The sequence below is a fragment of the Pelobates fuscus genome, chromosome 2 (assembly GCF_036172605.1).
Source record: "Pelobates fuscus isolate aPelFus1 chromosome 2, aPelFus1.pri, whole genome shotgun sequence".
In the NCBI taxonomy this organism is placed as follows: domain Eukaryota; kingdom Metazoa; phylum Chordata; class Amphibia; order Anura; family Pelobatidae; genus Pelobates; species Pelobates fuscus.
In genome coordinates this window covers 364,480,023-364,500,741 of record NC_086318.1, presented here as the reverse complement: position 1 = coordinate 364,500,741, position 20,719 = coordinate 364,480,023, and the positions used below count along the sequence as shown (strand labels likewise).

Below are 20,719 nucleotides of genomic sequence, written 5' to 3'. Positions count from 1 at the left end.
CCCCAAAATGGCGCCCGGGGGATGTCTATCCCAAAGATCCAGTCAGTAATGGGAGATTGCCAGCTGATTAATCCTCCCAATCCCCATCCCGTCACCTCTCCCGTTTGCCCGGTCCTAAATTCTGATGGATCCTACTTTTCCCCTTCTCCCTCCCTAACATTCCCATCATCCTCATCCATCCCCAAGCCACCTTCTGAGTCTAATGCTAACATCTCATCTGTCATTCCTTCCTCACACTTTGTCTCCGTAGATAATCCTACCCTCCCATCTGCATCTGCCCAGTTCACTAACCCCTCCTCTCCTGCCACTGTCAATCTTGCTGATCCCACTCCGGCTCCTCCTCCTTCAGGCACCTTTACTGACTCTTCCCCACCCTCTCCCTCGCCCGCCCCGACCACAGCCCAGTTTCCCACCCCCTCTGCTAATCCCTCCCCAACCTCACTGCCCACTCCAGGTTCCGCCCCAACTCCTACCCAAATGGCCTGGCCATACCCCTTCCCATACCCCTATCCTCACTGGCCATACCCCTTTCCCCAAGTCACTCCCCAGGTTCCGGTCATGCCCAGTCCGGTTCAGTCTGCCCCGGACGTGCCCACATCCAACATGGCCGCCACGTCTTCCCTTAACCCCAATGCAACTTCCTTCCCCGCCTCCAATATGGCGGCCCCCAGCCATTCAGCACCCCTGATGCCGGTGCTTCCCGGTGATTACCGGTCCCAAGGTTATGACCCAATGGCAACTCCCGCCTCCGGAGCTCCCTCCTATCCCCCGGCCCTGTCTCCTCAGGTGTTCCCCTCACGCAGAAGGTCCCAGATAATAGAGCTAGATGAGGAAGAGGATGACAGGCTGTCCCAGGGTTCAATGGAGGCTGCGAGAGCCCACCGTTCTATTGAAGATCCCTTCGGCCATCAGGGTCGGGGAGAACAGGCCCCTCCTAAATATGTCGCTTTTAACCCCACACAAGCTAGTGCTTTAATGAAATCTCTCCCTGACCCAGAGAAACAGCCTATGCCTTTTTACCGAGGGATAGTTCAGATACAAAAGACTTATTCCGCCGCCTGGCGTGACCTACTGAGCATTTGTGCTATTAAAGCAGGGGATGCATATTGGCCCAGCATGGCTCGCCACCTCAGTACAGATCTGCTTACAAGTGATGTTGATTATCCCTCCGGAGTAACCTTTTGCAATCAATTGAGAGATTGGGCTAAGGATAAACTTGCAGATCAAGCTGCTGGCCTTACTGATGTTGTGCAAGACAAAGGAGAATCAGTGGAAAGGTTTCATGCAAGATTATATCAAATGTTTACAGATTTGGGATTTGATCTCACTGACAAAATTCATTCACAAATGCTATCAGGTGCGTTTGTCCAAGGTGTTAAAGATTCCATACGCAAGGGAATCATTGCTGCACGCCCTGAATACAAGGTTGTTCCCCTAGATACGTTACTCCTAGTTGCTAGAGGTTTGGAATCTGCCCAAACCCCCAGAAGACCCAATTCAGCTCCTCTCATGGTGGCCCGTGCCACCCCCATCACCCCTGGCACCAAGGGTGTCAAGTTAGAGGACGTAACATGTTTTAATTGTGGGGCTAAGGGACACTACAGAAGTGACTGTCCAGAACCCAAAAGGGAACCGGGGGAGCCCAAAAAGTTTCCTACAGGGGAGCCCAAAAAGTTTCCCAAGCCTGCCCCGGCCCCTAAGACCATGAAAACGGTTCCAATTGTTGAGGAACCAGATGATGATTAGGAAATTGGCAAACCTGTGTCATTAACCCCTGTCATGGCAGTGTTTACAGGGGATAAGGGAGGGGGGCCACTTGCCACAGTGACTTTACCCATTGAAGGCCAACCTACCACATTTCTTATTGACACAGGCGCAGCCCGAAGTGTTCTCAGAGAACAAGACCTGCCAGACCCATCTTTCTTGTCAAGTATTGATGTCTCCTGTGTTGGAGTGGATGGCCAACCGAGACACAGTCCTCTAACAACCCCTCTGCGGGTTGGCACAAGCTTACTTGCTCGTTTTGTAGTTTCCTCCACATGCCCAATTAACCTGTTAGGCGCTGATGTCCTTTCACGCCTGCAGGCGTCTATAACCTTCACTCCAGATGGACAGGTAGAAATGTCTACACCTCTATCTGTTTCTGACACTTCAGCCCTGTGCTCCTTACCTTTGATGCTGCAATTAGATATACCCAATGAGCAAGCAGCAGAACCTAGGTCCAATTTCCCAGATGAGTTAAAAACTCAGGTGCCTGCTAAGTTATGGTCCTCAGGCCCAGAGGATATAGGTCATCTAAATGTCCCACCTGTGGTGGTTAAGCTTATCCCAGGAGCTAAGTTACCAAGGAAACCACAATATCCTCTAAAACCAGCACAGGCTGCAGCCATTTCTATTCACATCAAAGCGCTCCTGGAAAAGGGTGCTTTAGTGGAGTGTAAATCAGAATGTAATACTCCATTATTTCCTGTGAAGAAGAAGACTCTAAAAGGTGAGCCAGTAAAGTACAGGATGGTTCAGGATCTCCGTGCGGTCAATGAAGCCACTGTCCTGGACACCCCTCTTGTACCAAACCCCCATACCCTGCTCTCTGGCGTCCCACCTTCTGCAAAGTATTTCACAGTCATTGATCTAGCTAATGCCTTTTTCAGTGTTCCACTAGATCCATCCTGTCAATACCTGTTCGCTTTCACCCATGAAATGCAACAATATACATGGACTGTCATGCCCCAAGGGGCACAAAATTCTCCAAGTCAATTTGCCAAAGCCATGTGTACTATTCTTGACCCATGGCAAGCTGAACACCCAGAAGTTGTTTTACTCCAGTATGTGGATGATTTGTTGCTCTGTGGAGATGATATACCCACTACTGAAAAATGTTCAATTAGTCTGCTTTGCTATTTGGCAGAACAAGGATGTAAAGCTTCGCTTCTCAAGCTGCAATTCTGTCAACCCTCTGTGATTTTCCTTGGACATTGCCTATCTCAAGGTACCAGACATCTCACTCGGGACCGAGTCAGAACAATTCTGGACATTCAACCCCCAAGGACTTCAAAATCTCTTCATGCCTTCTTAGGCCTCATTTCCTACTGCAGAGCATGGATCCCAGAGGCCTCTCTGCTTATGCAACCTCTCTACGATGCACTCAAGTCAGATCCATTCGGCCTGACCAACGAAGCTCTGGACAATTTCAAATCTCTTAAACGTGCCATTGTCTCTGCTCCTGCCTTGGGCCTACCAGACTATACCAAGCCTTTCAAATTATTTGTCTCTGAAAGACTAGGTCATGCTACAGGAGTTCTTACCCAAACTAATGACTTAAAAGGCCGCCAGAGGCCTATTGGATACTTTTCATGCCAACTGGACATTGTGGCTAGAGGGACCCCTTCCTGCCTTAGGGCTGTTTTTGCTGCAAGAGAACTTATTGAAAGAACTTCAGACCTGGTCCTTGGCCACCCGTTGGTTGTTTTGGCCCCTCATGACATCTCTGCCATTATCAACCAAGTCCAGCTCAAGCACGTGTCTCCCGCTAGACACCTACGTCTGCAATGTCATCTTCTTCTGCCTGACAACATTTCTATACAAAGGTGTCAAGTTCTTAACCCATCCACTCTTCTTCCACTCCCTGAGGGGGGTATCTACTATGGGTTTGTCACAGATGAAACCTACATTTACCTTCTCTGTGGATGTATCAAGAAAATGCATCCACATTTAACTTTTCACGAGGACAAGACACCTCTCTGTGAAGGTCCAGATTACGCCTTCTGTACCATGTGGTACAAGCCAGACATTACTCCTGAACCTTGCTATGAAGATGAGCTCTACCACTGGTTTGAAGTAAAGCTCACTGCCCAAGATTTCTATTGTGACTCGGAAGGCAACAGCATGGTCCTGATCCAACTGCCCCCAGAACTCAATTACCTATACCATCATTGGGATACTGCTATTCCACATATTCCTGTTACCAAGTTAAAGACAAGATCATGGAATGACCTTGGGCCCATGGCAAAATTATGGGCCACCATGGATGAATCACAACTACAGGAAAATGGCATTGCCAAATACCCAGCAACTGACCTTCTTGAAGCATGGCCACGACATTTCCTGGAAAAAGAATTTAAAGACCTAGTTATAACAAATGACTATGACCCAGAAACTCCTCATGACTGTTTCGAACAGATGAAAATGGAAACAGTACACTTACCAACTGTGCATGAGAATCCATTACCGGATCCGGATTTTACTCTGTTTGTGGACGGTTCAAGGTATGCTGATGAAGAAGGAAAATACCATACAGGATATGCCGTAACCACAACAGAGGAAGTTCTCAAGTCATCACCTCTACCGCCAGCAATGTCTGCGCAAGAAGCTGAATTGCAAGCCCTGACTTCAGCATGCAAGATTTCCAAGGGAAAGCGTGCCAACATCTATACAGATTCAAGATATGCTCTGGGTGTGGCACATGACTTCGGCCTCATTTGGAAGACAAGAGGATTTCTTACCACTGCCGGTACACCAGTCAAACACAGCTCTGCAATCAAGGAACTAATGGATGCCCTCCTACTCCCTGAAGAAGTGGCCGTTTTGAAAGTAAAGGCACATGGGAAATTGGATTCAGATGAAGCAAAGGGCAACCATTTGGCCGATCAGGCTGCTAAGCAAGCAGCCAGAAATTTGCAGGAAGTGGATGAAGAAGTGTCCGGTCAAGAAGAAGAAGTTCCTATCTTTACCTTACAAACTCTTCCTACTGACCTAAGAATTCTACGAGAACAACAAGCTATAATTACCCCTGAAGAAATCCAGAAATGGAAGAAGAAAGGAGCTGTCCTAAAGGACGGAATTTACTACAACAATTCTAAATTTTGCCTTCCAAGAAACTTATACCCAGCAGTTGTCCAATGGGCCCATGGGCCTGCACATCTGTCAAAAGACCTAATGGCCGCCCTCATTCAAAAATATTATGAAGCACCTGGAATCACAACCCTGATCAACAGCTTCTGCAGGGCCTGTGTCATTTGTGCAAAATGTAATCCAGGAAGACCAATCAAGGTGCCTGCAAAGCACCTAGCAAAACCCATGTACCCATTCCAGAGAATTCAAATTGATCATATCCAAATGCCCAAGAGTGGGCCTCATGAATATGCACTAGTAATGGTGGATATGTTCTCAGGCTGGCCAGAAGCCTACCCTGTAGCCAATATCACTGCAAAAACAACCGCAAGACGCCTACTTACAGACATTGTATGTAGATTTGGACTTCCAGAAGTCATTGAAAGTGATCAAGGCCCAGCCTTTACAGCAACAGTGACTAAAGAAATTTGGACTGCTCTGGGAGTGACCCTAGCCTTCCACACCCCTTACCACCCACAAAGTAGTGGTAAAGTAGAGCGCATGAATGGCACTCTAAAAGCCAGAATGTTAAAAATGTCACAAGAAACAAAAATGCCCTGGCCAGAAAGTCTGTCAATAGCTTTGTTCAGCGTTAGGCACACACCTAGAGGGAAACACTCGTTATCCCCATATGAAATTCTATTTGGGACAGCACCCAGGCTAGGTTGTTATTATCCACAGCAGTTACAGCTTCAATCAGATGTTTTAGTAGACTATGTAACTGAACTTGCAAGTGCCTTGAACAAAATACATGCCCAAGTTTTCTCTTCAATTCCAGATCCTGATCTGAACACAGGTACCCATAACCTGCTTCCCGGAGATTGGGTTCTGGTTAAGAAGTTCGTGCGGAAAAGCACCCTGGAACCAAGATTTGACGGGCCATTCCAAGTTCTCCTGATCACCGCAACTTCCGTCAAATTGGCCGGCAGGCCACATTGGATCCACGCTTCCCACTGCAAGAAGTCTCCTGCCCCAGAGGAAGCAGATACCGCACAACCATGTACCTCTGGTACATTGTCTCCTTAATTAGTTTAATTAAGGCCCAGCAAGTAGCCATCACTAAAGATGCTAGTGGGTACACCTTCTGGTATAATTCATCATGTACCCGTGTGGCTACCTATACCTTTGATTATTGTGACATCGTAGAATGCCCATTCACTACAACACAAATCCAGAATATCTATAGAGATATCCCTCATGTAAAAGATCCATATGTTTGTGTAGTTGACAAACAATGGGGGCATAATTGTGGCCATTGGGGGGCGGCGGGATGGAATGCCGGACCTTCCTGGGGCTACAAGCCAAAAAGTGCCTTATCTAAAGTAGATGATCATGGTAGGTCCCTCCTTCAAAGAATGACTCTGAGAAAGCCTGGAGGAGGCACACCAATGAAATTAATTCTTAATGTTGAGCATCCAAGCCCAACAGATGCAGACCAGTATGTATTGGGAATGTACTGGAAAAAGGGTTCCTATACTAAATTAGGGCATTTCTACCTTAAAGATATGTGTAATTCCCCTGAGTGGCAAGGAGCTACTCATATGGTCACAAACCCATTAAAACCACACATCCAGTCCTTTAAGGACATGATGGCCATTGCTAACCCCACCTTTGAAGATACTATGGCCGCTGAAACAGGTTTTAATGATGTTAACCTATGGTTAGAATGGATGAAATATAATGCCAACAAACATAACCGAACCGCATGCTATGTGTGTGGTGGTGCCCGGCCTCATCTGGGCACTGTACCTTTAACCCTGCCAGTAGATGAAGAAAATTGCATTTTAAGTCTTTTTGCCTACCAATATAATTTCAACAGGTCTCAATGTCAAGCATGGACAGCGGAGTATCCTCTTATAGCCAAAAATGTAAGACCTCCTCATGGTGTTACCGTATATAAAGGTAATTACACTTGCTATGTCAAACATGATGGGATTGGTAAATTCGTGGGTAACTTTCCCGCAGGTTATTGTACTACCTATAGAACTGTTCCTGTACGTTTGCTGCAGCAGCACACTAGGTCACTGGGAGATATTTACTGGTTGTGTGGGGATTTACAGTTAAGATCCAGAATGGACACAGAGTGGTGGGGAGAGTGTACATTGGCCAAGGCCATTATGCCTATACACATTATTTCTGACACACACACCAACACCCATGAGTCCAGCCACACTAAGGCCAAGCGTGAAGCCCCAGTAAAAGGAAGTTTTGACCCTCACATTTACATTGATGCCATTGGGGTGCCTAGGGGGGTACCCAATGAATTTAAAGCAAGAGATGAAGTTGCTGCAGGATTTGAATCAATTTTTACCATAGTTACTGCAAACAAGAACTTAAATTGGATAAACTACATTTATTACAATCAACAGCGTTTCGTTAATTACACCAGAGATGCCCTCCAGGGATTAGCCGAACAATTGCAGGCAACATCCCAAATGGCCTTCCAAAATAGAATAGCCCTGGATATGATCCTAGCCGAAAAAGGAGGGGTATGTAAAATTTTGCCCGACACCATGACATGTTGTACCTACATCCCAGAAAACACAGGTCCTAATGGTAAAGTTACATTAGCCATAGCAAAATTAAATGACCTCTCAGAAGAATTAAAAAGGAATTCCGGGATAAAAGATCCCTGGGACAGATGGTTTGGTTGGATGACGGGTTGGAAAAAGGCTTTAATGTATATTGGTATGGCAATACTAATTTCTTTTTTTATCTTTGCTCTTCTCTTTTGTTGTGTCTTCCCCTGCCTGAGGAAAGCTCTCACGAAGACTATTGACCAAGCGGCACCCACTTTCACACTACTTGATGTTGATGACCAAGATTTCCAGGATCTCAACTCACCCTGTTTGCCGCTGCAATCCATCCCTTTTGATGATAAAGTGCAGGAATTCTAGGAAGGGACTAACTTAGGGACAGCATCTGTCAGTGAATGGTAAAGACCCCGTGTTGGAGAAGTGGTGGATTAGCTGCCATGGGATACCCATGGGTGTGAAGTGTTCGAGAGCCATACTGACGGATGAGTTAGCCTATCAGGGTCAGAACTAGGGACAGCCTTGCACTTTGCATTAACACCTAGCTAGCGGCCACAGGGTTTCTGTGCCTTTGGGTTAACACGTCTTCCTGGTACTAACTTAATAAAGTTTTTATCTCTTAGAATCTAACATTTCATAGGGGGGACTGATGTAGAATTATTAAAAAACCTTATTGTACTTGTATTCAATTATTGCACTAACTCCATTTTAACTTTATACTGTGACAATCCTCCATTTTGTCCTCCTAACCTGACTTGTTCATTTTAAAACTACATTACATGACAGTATTTCTCAGCACATCTAATACAATAGACAAAGACTGTATTCTCCATAAGGATATGACTAACCCAGGAACTGTTGAATTTCCCCTAACTCGCAACATAGTATAATTTAAAGGCCATGAGAACACAGTAGTAATGAAATGTTCTATTCATAAGAGACCTTGCACCTAACCACGAGATTTGACATCACCGACCGAGTAAAATGACGCTCAAGACCCCTTGTCCCCCACCCGTGTCCGAAAAAGTACCACCTCTTGGTGGGTGGACACGGAACTAACCACTTAGCTTTTGATCCAATTAATTATATTGATAGGTGGACACTAACCCAGACACTTAACAATTAATCCAATTAATGATGTTTATTCACTGATATCTTGATAATCAATGATGACGAAAATGTCTCTTAAAAGGGCCTGCGCGCCCTCTGATTCTGCACTTGCCAATAAATTTCCTCGAAGTTATTTTAACCTGAACTCCGTGTGTCAGACTGAATTACTTCAGCGTATATACGCAATTCAATTCTCTTTAATTTGGACAGGAACAGATAGACACTTAAACATTTTGGTTTACTGAAAAAGTACCATAACAACACCACAGATGAAAAAGAGATTATGGATAAGTTTGATTTCCTTTGGGCAAAAGAATATTTTCCTTATTTGGGATTAAAAATTTCAACAAATCCCCAAAATGGATGGAGATTAATTTGCTCCTCCTAATAAGAGAAATTAATTTTAAATTAAATATGTGGTCAAAGAAAGAAATATCATGGTGGGTTAAGATAAACACTATAAAAGCCAAGCATATATTCTACCCCAAATCACCTATATTTTGAGTTTAATTCCTAGTAATTTCCCTCAAAGTTGGGTCAATCTATTACAATCTTCTTTCACTAAATTTTTATGGGGAAAAAAAGACCTAGAATTAGTGCTAAATTATTGTCAAAGAAAATAAAAGATGGAGGCCTAGGAATTCCATATTTGACAAGATTGGTCCAGGCTACTCTTTTAACCCATGTTATACGCATTTTCCAGGATTCATCCCAAGAGGAAGTTGGTATAAACTTGAAGCTAGGACAATTGGTCCCTACAGGAATATTTCCTCACTTTTTTGGTTGTCAACCCAGGAAATTAAAAGGTTACATTTTCTTGGAGAAACTTCTGCTCTAAATCATATATTGAAAAACTGGTTCCACATAAAACAAAAACTAGGCATAGACGAGAATATTTTCCCTTTTCTTAGAATTGAATTATTAGGTGATTTGTTACCTGATACTAACCTAATCTCATGGTCTGGAAAAGATATCAAAACCATTGAAGATATAATTATATTAGGAAAGGTTACAAATAAAGATTTCTTTGATTATGTGAAAGTAAGATCTTATATAACAAAAAGATTAAAACCAATCTATGAGGAGAATGTAAAATATTTTGAACAAATCATCAATCTAACTGACACTAAAAAAATAATTTCTAAAGCTAACTCCCTGCTATATAAAATGGAAAAGAAGTATTTCCCAAAAGCTATAGAGAAATGGAGCAGAGATCCTGGCTTGCAAATCCCACATAAGGAATGGAATAGATACATTTTGGTTTTAAATAAAAACCGTCACTGTTTGAATTTAAATGAACTACATTACAAAATTTAAAATAGATAGCATCTAGTCCCTAAAAGGATTAATAGAATTTTTCCTAACCACTCCTCAGAATGTTGGATATGTGGTACAAAGGACGTAGACTATCTACATATATGGTGGGAATGCCCGATCATTAAAGAACTATGGCAAGAAGTCGGTAGAAGGATAAATAAAATAGTAAATATAAAGATACCAATTAGAGTTGAATTGATGCTTTTACATATTAATTTACCCAGTATGAAGAATAAAGAATTGATTCTGTTACTACATATGCTGACTGCTGCTAAATTAATCATAACTAGAAATTAGAAAAGCCCATCAAAACCTGACTGGTTCTAATTAAACACCAAATATGTTATCAATTGAATATGGAAATAAAATACCCGTACCATCAAAACTATTAATTTCAGATGTATCGCATATTTAGCTTCTTGATAAAGATAACAAATACAATAATAATAAGAACTATGCAACTATGCGACTGATTTTATATTCAAGGCAAAAAATCTTGTAAATGTAATTTTTTATTTTTTTTATGTTTTATATACAAAACACTAATAAAGAGAATTAAAAAAAATACAACTTCCATGATGCTTTCCCATTCTAAAAGAAATGCTAAGCATCATGGGAATTATAGTTCAACATCTGGGGATCTAACCTTTGGGCACCCCTGATATAGACTAACTGTTAAAGAAGGGGAAAATTTGGGCAAAAAGGAAAAAGCAAGAGAGATGCAGATAAAAAGAAGGGGTACGAAACCCTCTGCATCTTCCCCCTCCCCCCTCCCCCAGAAAGGAAATCTACATTAGCAAGAGGGGAAAACAATTGCTTTGTTAGGAAAAAGCTAAGTGTTCATTCTCGTGAAATGATTTGAGGTTAGGCTGTCACTCTATTTCCATAGCTTCATTGGTTTTACAAAAGATAGTGACAATTAAATTAAGGAATTTTTATATTTGCTAATTGGACTAGTAATACTACTCTAGAAGCTAATGTGTTTTAATTTATCTTTAAAATGTCTAGTGGCTTAGACAGGAGAAGGGCCTATAGATCTAGGGGAAATTGTCTGCCAAATGGGGGAGTGATAAGGTTAGTTATCTTTTCCAAAGCATCTGAAGGACCACCAAAGAGTTAGGAAGGTCCCTTCTATTCCTATTATATAGTTTGATGGGCGTCATATACCAACAAAATAAAGGCATGCTGACTCTAGTCTCTCTGATTTCCACCCAGTCCTTTGAAGCCTCTGGTGGGAAACTGGCACTTTTATAAAGTTGCTAATATGCACGCTCCTGACTGTAATTTAGACATCTTGGAGAGTGCTCTTCCTGATTGATTTGTGTCAGAGCATAAAACAGAAGGCAATGCTTCTCTGTGAGAAGAGCTAGAGTCAGTGCTTCTCTATAAGATGCTGAGATGCTTTGCTGCTATTTTATTGGTCGGGATCATCAGTACTGATGAGCTCCTGATAGATAGAGAAAAGCTGTAGGTACTGTCATTCCAGTGCATTAAATGTAAGTTAGAGGTAGGGATGTGCATGGGCAAAGGATTTGTTTCGGTTCAGCACTTCAGCAATTCGTCACTTCGGTTCGGGCGTTCCGAAATTCGGAACCTCGGTCATTCAAGACTTGGGCCATTTGGGACTTTGGTTCAGGACTTCCGAAATTCGGGACTTCGTTGATTCGGCAATGCGGCTATGCAGCAGTTTTGGCACCGCAACCACTTATACATTTGTAGGGCTCCCTGAGCCCTAACCCTACCCCTGGTTTAGGGTAGGGTTAGGAGTAGGGTTAAGGTAGGGTTAGCAGTAAGGTTAGGGTTAGGAGTAGGGTAGGGGTAGAGGGTAAGGTTGGGGGCAGAGTTAGAAGTAGGGGTAGGGTTAGGAGTAGGGTAGGGTTAAGAGTAGGTTAGGTTAAGTAACTCTACCCCTACCCTACTCCTAGCCTAATCCTACCCGAAAATTAACCCTACTCCAACCTTACCCCTAACCCTACCCTGCCCCTAACTACACCCTAACCCAACCTTACCCCTAACCCTACCCTGCCCCTAACTATACCCTAACCCAACCTTACCCCTAACCCTACTCTAACAATACTCCTAACCCTACTGCCACCACAACCACTTACACATCAAATTGAACTCCCAATGCCAGGAATTAGCTTATTGGTCTAGATTCCTGTAATCATTCACATAATTTTCCCTGCCTCTTTTGTTTTGCCACTTTTCAGAAATCCGAAGCACTTCGGCATTTCGGTTCGGTTTGGCACTTCCGAAATTCGGCACTTAGGCAATTTAGAAATTTCGGCACTTGTGAAATTCTGGACTACGGCAATTCGGGAATTCATCACTTTGGCAATTCGGAAGCATCCGAAATTCGGCCAAATTTACATTCGGAACAAAACTAATTGCACATGTCTAGTTAGAGGTCATCCCATCCAAAGGAGCTTTACTACAACATCAGAAGCATATATTCCCCAGCATCAGCTTCCTATGAAGTAGGAAACCTCTGGGTGACAGTGACACGACTTGAGTTTCAAATTCTGCCCAAAGGGGGCAGACCTGCCTGGAAGATAGGCAGATCTGTCCAAAGAAAAGACACACCAGGCCGCCTGCCAATCACACATGCTGGCCCACTAATGGCCGACCATGCACTGTTACAGCGCTCTTCGCATGGTCTTAGTGCCCTTAGTGTAGTACAAGCCTGTCTAATGATGTGCTTGTGCTATGCTTTCTTTTAAAAGAAAGACACCAGAGAATGAAGATGGCACAGGAACCTGAAACAGGTACTGTCCCACTGAAATCAAGACATTTGGGAAGGAGGCATGGCTGAAAGCATGCACATTACCAAATAAAAGGGGTAACAAAAAAAAAGGGACTAATAAGATAAATATTAAGCTAAAAGTATGAATTGCTTTATTGAGAACAATTAAAAACTGTATTAAGAGTGTCAAACACGACTATTAACTAAAGTCAGAATTCAAGGTGAATTTTAAATTGAAGGTGGAAGTAGCTGAACTGGAAAAATGCTATAAGTCAGCGATTTCAGTGCAGCTTCCCTGGCCTTAAATTTGAAATTCACCTTGAATTCTCACTTTAGTAAATATCTCTGTAATGTCAAAATTCAGGCTAAAATAGCTGCGCTGTTAATATAGCCAAGTTTGATAGGTTTTCCAGACCAGCTATTTCAGCTGTGGCAAATGTCCATATAGTTAGGTAAGGCTAAAATGCAAAGCAGTAATATTATTGGTATTTACATAGCGCCACCTTATTCGACAGCGCTTTACAATATTATGAAAGGGTGAATGTTAAAAATAAACGAGACAATTACAAAATATTACAGGAACTTCAGCTTGACGAGAACCCAGCTCAAAAGGAGCTTACAGTCTACTCTAGAGGTATCACGGTTAGTCAGTAAAGTGAGAATTCAAGGTGAAGTTTACATTGAACACCAGAGTAGTTGAATTAAAAACTAAGCAGATTTAGAGAATTTTTTTCAGTTCTGCTATTTTCACTTTTAATTTTAAATTCACTTTGAATTCGCATTTGAGGTAAATTACGCTGCAAATGTTGCCTCTCGCACTGTAATTTGTTAAAATTAGCGGCTAAGTAAATAAACCCCTGAGGGACCTGTGTGAGCTGGAGCTTTAAAAGTCCTTTCGCCGGATGGGAACTAGATTTCTCACTGTGAGCTGTCTAGTTCCTATAGTTTAAGACAGGCTTCCCCAAACTCCGGCCCCCCAGATGTTGCCGAACTACAACTCCCATGATTCTATGAATGAAATAGATAGGCTGAGAATCATGGGAGTTGTAGTTCAGCAACATCTGGAGGGCCAGTGTTTGGGGAAGCCTGCTTTAAGGGGACCTGAACACTGTGGAGCAATAGGTCCTTTAGAAGGATAGGAACTAGCTCTCTCAGTGTGAGCAGGATAGTTCCTATCTCTATACAGGACCTGACCACTAGGGGGCGAAAAGGTCCTTTAGATTAGAAGGATAGGAACTAGCAAGCTATTTCCTATCCTCAGAAACGACAGGGTCCTTCTACAGCTATAACTCAGTTCGGCTATGTGTTTCCGGGTCAGCGGTGTCGTTTTCCGGTCTTTGCGTTCCACCGTGGTTACGCCCCCATACTGCACTGCGCAGCCGTAAGCATGTCTACGCGATCCAAGGTGGTCCTTGGAATCTCGGTCCTCCTGTCCGGGGCCACGGTTATTGGGGTCCACATTAAGCAGAAGCTGGATAGAGAGGTGGGTGTCAAGGGCGCGAACCCCGCTCTCCTGCTACTCTCACTATTTTGGCCCCAGTGATTCTACGTACTTTATAAAGGTCATATGGATTGAGTATTGATGGGGAGGTGCATGCTATAGGCATGGGGACACAGTGTGAATCAGGACAACAAAGAGCACGCTTATTGTATTGTCATTATGTGATCATTATTAAATATTCAATGAGTGCATGGATTCCTGGCCTGAGTCTCTGAATAACTAGTTATAATTCTTTATTATTTATATATTGCCCGAGTCTCTGAATAACTAGTTATAATTCTTTATTATTTATGTATCATTGAAACTGACATTCATTATCAGTAGTGATATGTTCTCTAACTCCAGGTGGGTTAAAGTAGGACGTGCATTACAGGGTTACAGTGCCTGCAGAAATATATTCTAATCGACAGTAATACAATATAAAAAAATAACACCTTTTACTTTTACAACGTATCTTTGCACAAGTTACCACCACGTCCAATGGGTTTAGGCCTTTCTGTTATTACTTTTGTTAACTGTAAGTGCTGAAACACCAATGTAGAACTGTGTTAAAAGGATTATTTTTGTGACATTGCCTTGTTACAGGTTGGTCATATATGTTGAAACGACTGTCTGGGCACCAAGAACGCATTGCAGTGTATCTGCCATGCCAAACTTAACATGCCACTTCCTAGAGCAGTAATTATTAAATTAACACTATAGGCAATGTCTTGAAGTGGTTATGCTGCCTGGGGGACCAGCTCATGCTTCACTGCTTAAAAAAAAAAAAAGCTTGCTCCTTGTTTAGTTGATATTCTTGGTCCCCACATTCCGAAGCCCAGTCTCCGATAACAAAATAGCTGAGGTATGCTACCTCCTCGTGTCATATCGCTTTATGTCATGGATTGGGGCAGTGATTGGCTTAGAAGGCTCAGCTGACACTCTCTAGCCTGGGTGCAGTTGTCTTGTTCTTTTTAAAAGAACTCTATAGTGTTGGTAATATAAAGCTATATTCCTAACACTATAGCAACTCACCCCACAGCACGTTTTTTCAGCTACCTGATTCCAGTGCCAATGTCACTCGGGGCTGGGTCGGGCTCCTCCTCCCCCAACGTTAGTGATTGGGGGTAACCTAATGCACATTAGTCCTTCCCCCATAGGAAATCATTGACTCAGTATTTTACTATGTTCTTTTTTCTTTTTTACACGTAGAACGTCTTCATGCAAAGCGTGACGATGTCCAGTGTCATTTCACGGCATCAAATTGCAGATAGCCACTATAGGCAGTCTAAACACTGCAATGTAAACTTTGCAGTTTCTCTAAAACTACAATGTTTTACATTGCAGGGCTAAGGGAACAATGATGTTGTCTGGATGCCTATAGTGTCCCTTTGAGCCGTTTTTTTTGTTGTAAAGAAACTGCATCTCTAGTGCCTGTTTTCCTGGCAGCCACTAATGGCGCTTCTGTGGCCCTGACCAAGTAAAACTGTCAGATGACATGGAAGCAAACATAGGAAAGCCTTGACACAGTGCTTTCCGTAGGGGAAGATCGAAAGTACGCATGGTGCTCGCATGCATGCGCATAAGGTCCTTAAAGCTCCAGTTGGAGCATTGGTTGGACCATCGCTGATGTTGCAGGAGGAAGCTAGGTAAACAGCGCAGAGGGGGCCTCGGTACTAGAAAAGGTTAAGTAAAAGGCATTAATTTATTAAAATTAATTGGAAAAAAGGGAGAATGACTCTATAACTAAACTAACAGATTAGGACTAAAGATTTCTGTTCCTTTAAGGTGCAATACAATTAATCTTCTATCATTTTGCCAAACTCTTTAATTAGTATCAGAGGGTATACTTGTTATTCTGGATGAGGGAGATTCAAAGTCAGCTTTAAACTTCAAACACAATAAGCCAATAGCATTTTACCTCCATTCCTTCCAACCCTTCATATACCCCAAGCTAACGTTTCTTTAACTTTGGAGAGCAATACAAACCAACATTTGCACATAAATCCTGCTTTATGTTTTAAATTCACCTCTTTTGCTCCAACAGTAAACTTCATCATGAGTAGATGCACATTTCGTTTAATATTCTTCATTCTGCCACCCTGTATCTTTGCAGAGAAACTAAATGGCATCCAAACAGTACAGTAGCCCCTTAGGTGAAACTACATGGTTGCATTCCACCATGGCGTAGTGATTATGGTGCCAGGAGTGGCCTGGTACTTAGAATTTTCTTGGGGTCCAGTCGTGCCAGTGACCCCCCAGCTTCGAGAGCCAAATGCTCTCTTCTCTGAGCTAGCCACTGAGGGTTTAGTTTAGTGACTGACAGCAGTCAGCTGACGCTCTCAGCCAATGAGCTCAGGACAGCTAACATAAGCTCTTTGCCGGAGCTTCCAGCTCTCAGTGGAGGAAATGACCGGCTCCTGATGGACCATAATGATGTATTACATTCTCTATTAAATTTTTTTTTTTTTTTTTTTACTATATTTCAAAAGCACAACAGTTATTAAATAAAAATGTGTAGACATGACAATATAAATGCATTTGTAAAAAAATAATTTTAAAATTTGATTAATTGTCCAACCTTTCGGTTTTCAGAGACTACGTGAGGGTGTTTATCGGGACATTGAAAGACAGAATCGTAAACAGGAAAACCTCCGTCTCTTAGAGGAACAGATTAATTTGACCAGACAGCTTGAGGCTCAACGTGACAAAATGATCTTAAGTGAAAGGCCGAACAAATCTTAAAAATTGCAGAAGCTGGCATGTTAAAAAATTCAACATCATCCAACCTTCTATTTTTATATATATATATATATATTTTTTTCAGTTCATTTCTCTTCATTTATGGAACATTGCATATTGGACAACTGCACCATAATCTTTAGTTCAATGCTATACTAGATTTGACTCTAGAGCATGCTCATGGTCTCTTAGTCTAGTGTTGTAAACTAGGTACGTTGATATTGGTTTCTTGAAGGACTAGTTGGTATTTTTCTGTGTGAGATGGATACCCATATGACTCATGTTGATGATGATGCCACAAGGACATCCACCTCTGAAGGCTTGGAAGAGGGAGAGGTGGAAGGAGAGACACTCTTATTAGTGGAATCAGAAGACCAAGCATCTATTGATTTGTCTCATGATCAGAGTGGTGACTCCTTAAACAGTGATGTTGGTGATGAGGTGGACTCGCCATGGTTGGAAGAAATGCCATTTTATTGTGAGAAATGTCAAAAATGGATTCCAGCAAGTAAGTCCTTTGTAGCCTGTAAGGAATACATATTCCATATAGTTGTTTCCATGCTGGTAAATTTGTGAAAGTAGGGGCTCGCTAATGTGTATGCACAGCTTTTCCTTAACCAGGGCTCAAGATTTTCACTAGCCATTGGCAAGTGAAAATTTAGACCTGATGAGTATGCTGTGGCTTGCGATGGCTAGTAGTTTTTAAAGTGACACTAGAAGCAACCATACAACTTTAGCTTAATGAAGTAGTTTTAGTATATAGATCATGTACTTGCAGTTTCACTACTCAAATCTCTGACAGTTAAATGACTTTGTTTATGCAACCTTTGTCACACCTCCCCTGCATGTGAAATGCACAATCTCCCTACATATTTCCTGTAGAGAGGAATCTAATCTTAAATTAGATGTTCCTTTATCGAACATTCTATTTAATTTAGAATATCTGATCCCCTGCTTAAAGACCACTCTAGGCACCCAGACCACTTCAGCTTAATGAAGTGGTCTGGGTGCCAGGTCCAGCTAGAGTTAACTAATTGTTTTATAAACATAGCAGTTTTAGAGAAACTGCTATGTTTATCAATTAGTTAAGCCTTCCCCCTAATCCTCTAGTGGCTGTCTCACTGACAGCCACTAGAGGCGCTTGCGGGATTCTCACTGTGAAAATCACAGTGAGAGCACGCAAGCGTCCATAGGAAAGCATTATGAATGCTTTCCTATGTGACCGGCTGAATGCGCGCGCAGCTCTTGCCGCGCGTGCGCATTCAGCTGATGGGGAGGAACGGAGGCGGAGAGGAGGAGGAGAGCTCCCCGCCCAGCGCTGGAAAAGGGTAAGTTTTAACCCTTTTCCCCTTTCCAGAGCCGGGCGGGAGGCGGTCCCTGAGGGTGGGGGCACCCTCAGGGCACTCTAGTGCCAGGAAAACGAGTATGCTTTCCTGGCACTAGAGTGGTCCTTTAAAGCCCCATTAACACAGCAGGAAATAAAACGAATATAATAGACACTGTGATTGAGAATTAAACTTTTTTTTTTATGCAGGCTGTATGAGTCAAAGCCAGAGGAGGTGTGGCTAGGACTGTATAAACAAACAAAACCACTCCTATATGGCAGATAATTGGGCAGTGATACTGAAGGTGCATGATCTATACACTAAAATTGCTTCTATAAGCCAAGTTATTTTGATGCTTAGAGTATTCATTTAAGACTGGCTAGTAGCAAGTGACCATTTTAAGCCCTTATTACAATGAATATGATCTGAATACGAATTACGTACATGAGTTTCAGGCTTATATCTCTTGAAAAAGAACTGCCTTGGTTTCCGTAAAACAATATGAATGATGAAAGTCATCTACACGTCATCACACTATCTCAAGGGTCCTTAGTGATGGATGTGTATGTCTTTTTGCTGATGATACTAAAATATTTAACAGGGTTAATGTTCCAGAAGGGATAAGCCAAATGGCAAATGATTTAGGTAAACTAAAAAAATGGTCAGTTTTGTTGCAACTGACATTTAATGTGGATAAGTGCAAGATAATGCATCTTTGACGTAAAAACCCAAGGCCAGAGTACAGAATATTTGATAGAGTCCTAACCTCAACATCTGAGGAAAGGGATTTAGGGGTGATTATTTCTGATGACTTAAAGGTAGGCAGACAATGTAATAGAGCAGCAGGAAATGCTAGCAGAATGTTTGGTTGTATAGGGAGCGGTATTAGCAGTAGAAAGAGGGAAGTGCTCATGCCATTATACAGAACAGTGGTGAGACTTCACTAGGAGTATTGTACGCAGTACTGGAGACCGTATCTCCAGAAGGATATTGATACTTTGGAAAGAGTTCAAAGAAGGGCTACAAAACTGGTTCATGGATTGCAGGATAAAACGTACCAGGAAAGGTTAAAGGAACTTAACATGTATAGCTTGGAGGAAAGACGAGACGGGATATGATAAACATTAAAATACGTAAAGGGAATCAACACAGTAAAGGAGGAGACTATATTTAAAAGAAGAAAAATTACCACAGCAAGAGGACATAGTCTTAAATTAGAGGGGCAAGGGTTTAAAAATATCTGAGTCCACCTGACACTGAACGAAAGTTGGGAGAGATAGGAGGAGAACCACGAGAGGACAGTGTCACAGAGACCGAGGGATTGAAGAGTTTGGAGGAGGAGGACATGATTCACAGTGTAGCATTAAGAGCCTTTGTGAATTTAGGAATCAAAGTTGCTCTGAATTTCTTATAGTATCCTTATGTTAGGCCCTGGTGCCCTTCCTGTGTTTGTGCATTTTATCGCCCTCAGTATTTTATCTTTCCATTAAATGTGCCAGGATGACACACTTTTGAGCCTCTCATAAAGTTAATGTCAATATTCCCGATGTCTCGTTAAGAGTCTAGGGCTTGTGTGGTCTGATTAAGGACACCAGCATCTTGCAAAAGTGTTTCATTAAGTTTCCACGACTACTCCTTTGGGCTTATAAAGGGGAGTCTAATACTAGCTGAATCTGACTGTGGTCCGACCATATAGTGGTGTAAATCTGCCGATTGGAGGTTTGGGAGATGCTCTTGTTGAACAAACAGTTGATCCGGGTGTAGCATCCGTGGAGGACCAAGTAGTATAGAGTGTAGTCCCAACCATCCGGTGTGACTGTAGTCACCATTACCATGATCATAAGAAATAAACTTTATATAAGTCCCCGGATTATACTTATGTTCTAGTCCCTACCCCTTTACAAATATGTTAATATCATAAATATGTTCCTGTATTTTTCCCCATTTGATTTGGTTATTTGTATTCAAGTTTGTAACCGTAAGTTTGATGTAATGCACATATGGGCTAGTCCTGAGTTAAAATAAAGCATTGTGTTAGTTCCATTTGGGAACTGTGTGTCCTGGTTGGTTTATTCAGAGATCCCAGTAACCGTCTTCTGACCTGTTGGCTATCTGCTTTGGTCACTTATTCCTGGGATAAGTTAAAACGAGCTGGGCCTGAGAGGCAGTAGCTGTTCACAGTGTAGACAAAGGTATGGATACCTGCCTGGGAGAGGAGCTGAAGAGGCAAAGGCAGAATTAATAATACTTGCATGGAAAGAGAGAACTACAGCATGGTCCAGGGTGGAAAAAGTCCCCAGTCAAGCTTTGGCAACGGGTGCTGAAGCTTTCCACAATCCCTGATAGCAGCTAGGTAGGAGGACGGAGGTACTCAGTCGGAGTACAGGAGCTGCGTACACCTGGGTTCAACACTCTATAACTATTCACGAAGTGCAGGGCCCTTAAAGACCTCTATCATTCTAAAACCTAATTGAGGTACACGCTACGGTGCACCAATGAATCTAAGAGGTACTTTGAAAACTTTGAAAGCATGTGAGCTTGGTCAGCACTTGGTGTATACATTTGGGTTGATGTCTGT

General features: G+C 42.5%; 2 protein-coding genes across 4 annotated transcripts in view; both read left to right on the top strand.

Moving 5' to 3' along the window:
* Positions 1-13,924: 13,924 nt before the first annotated feature.
* LOC134587376 (protein PET117 homolog, mitochondrial) lies at positions 13,925-16,856 on the top strand. The gene is made up of 2 exons (XM_063443695.1): positions 13,925-14,077; positions 16,670-16,856. Exons 1-2 carry the CDS (start codon positions 13,982-13,984, stop codon positions 16,817-16,819), a joined length of 246 nt encoding a protein of 81 aa, XP_063299765.1. The 5' UTR covers positions 13,925-13,981; the 3' UTR covers positions 16,820-16,856.
* KAT14 (lysine acetyltransferase 14) overlaps positions 16,851-20,719 on the top strand; it is a 36,094-nt gene continuing 32,225 nt past the window's right edge. For all 3 annotated transcript variants that reach the window (XM_063443693.1, XM_063443691.1, XM_063443692.1), the window contains exon 1: positions 16,851-17,324. In XM_063443693.1, coding sequence (XP_063299763.1) covers positions 17,078-17,324 — 247 coding nt within the window. In that variant the 5' untranslated portion in view covers positions 16,851-17,077. The remainder of the gene's footprint in view (positions 17,325-20,719) is intronic.

Excerpts from the sequence above, each read along its gene's own strand:
- LOC134587376 (XM_063443695.1), top strand. The coding sequence starts at position 13,982 with ATGTCTACGCGATCCAAGGTGGTCCTTGGAATCTCGGTCCTCCTGTCC. Across the intron at positions 14,078-16,669 it reads AGCAGAAGCTGGATAGAGAG|AGACTACGTGAGGGTGTTTA; the intron begins GTGGGTGTCAAG and ends TTCGGTTTTCAG.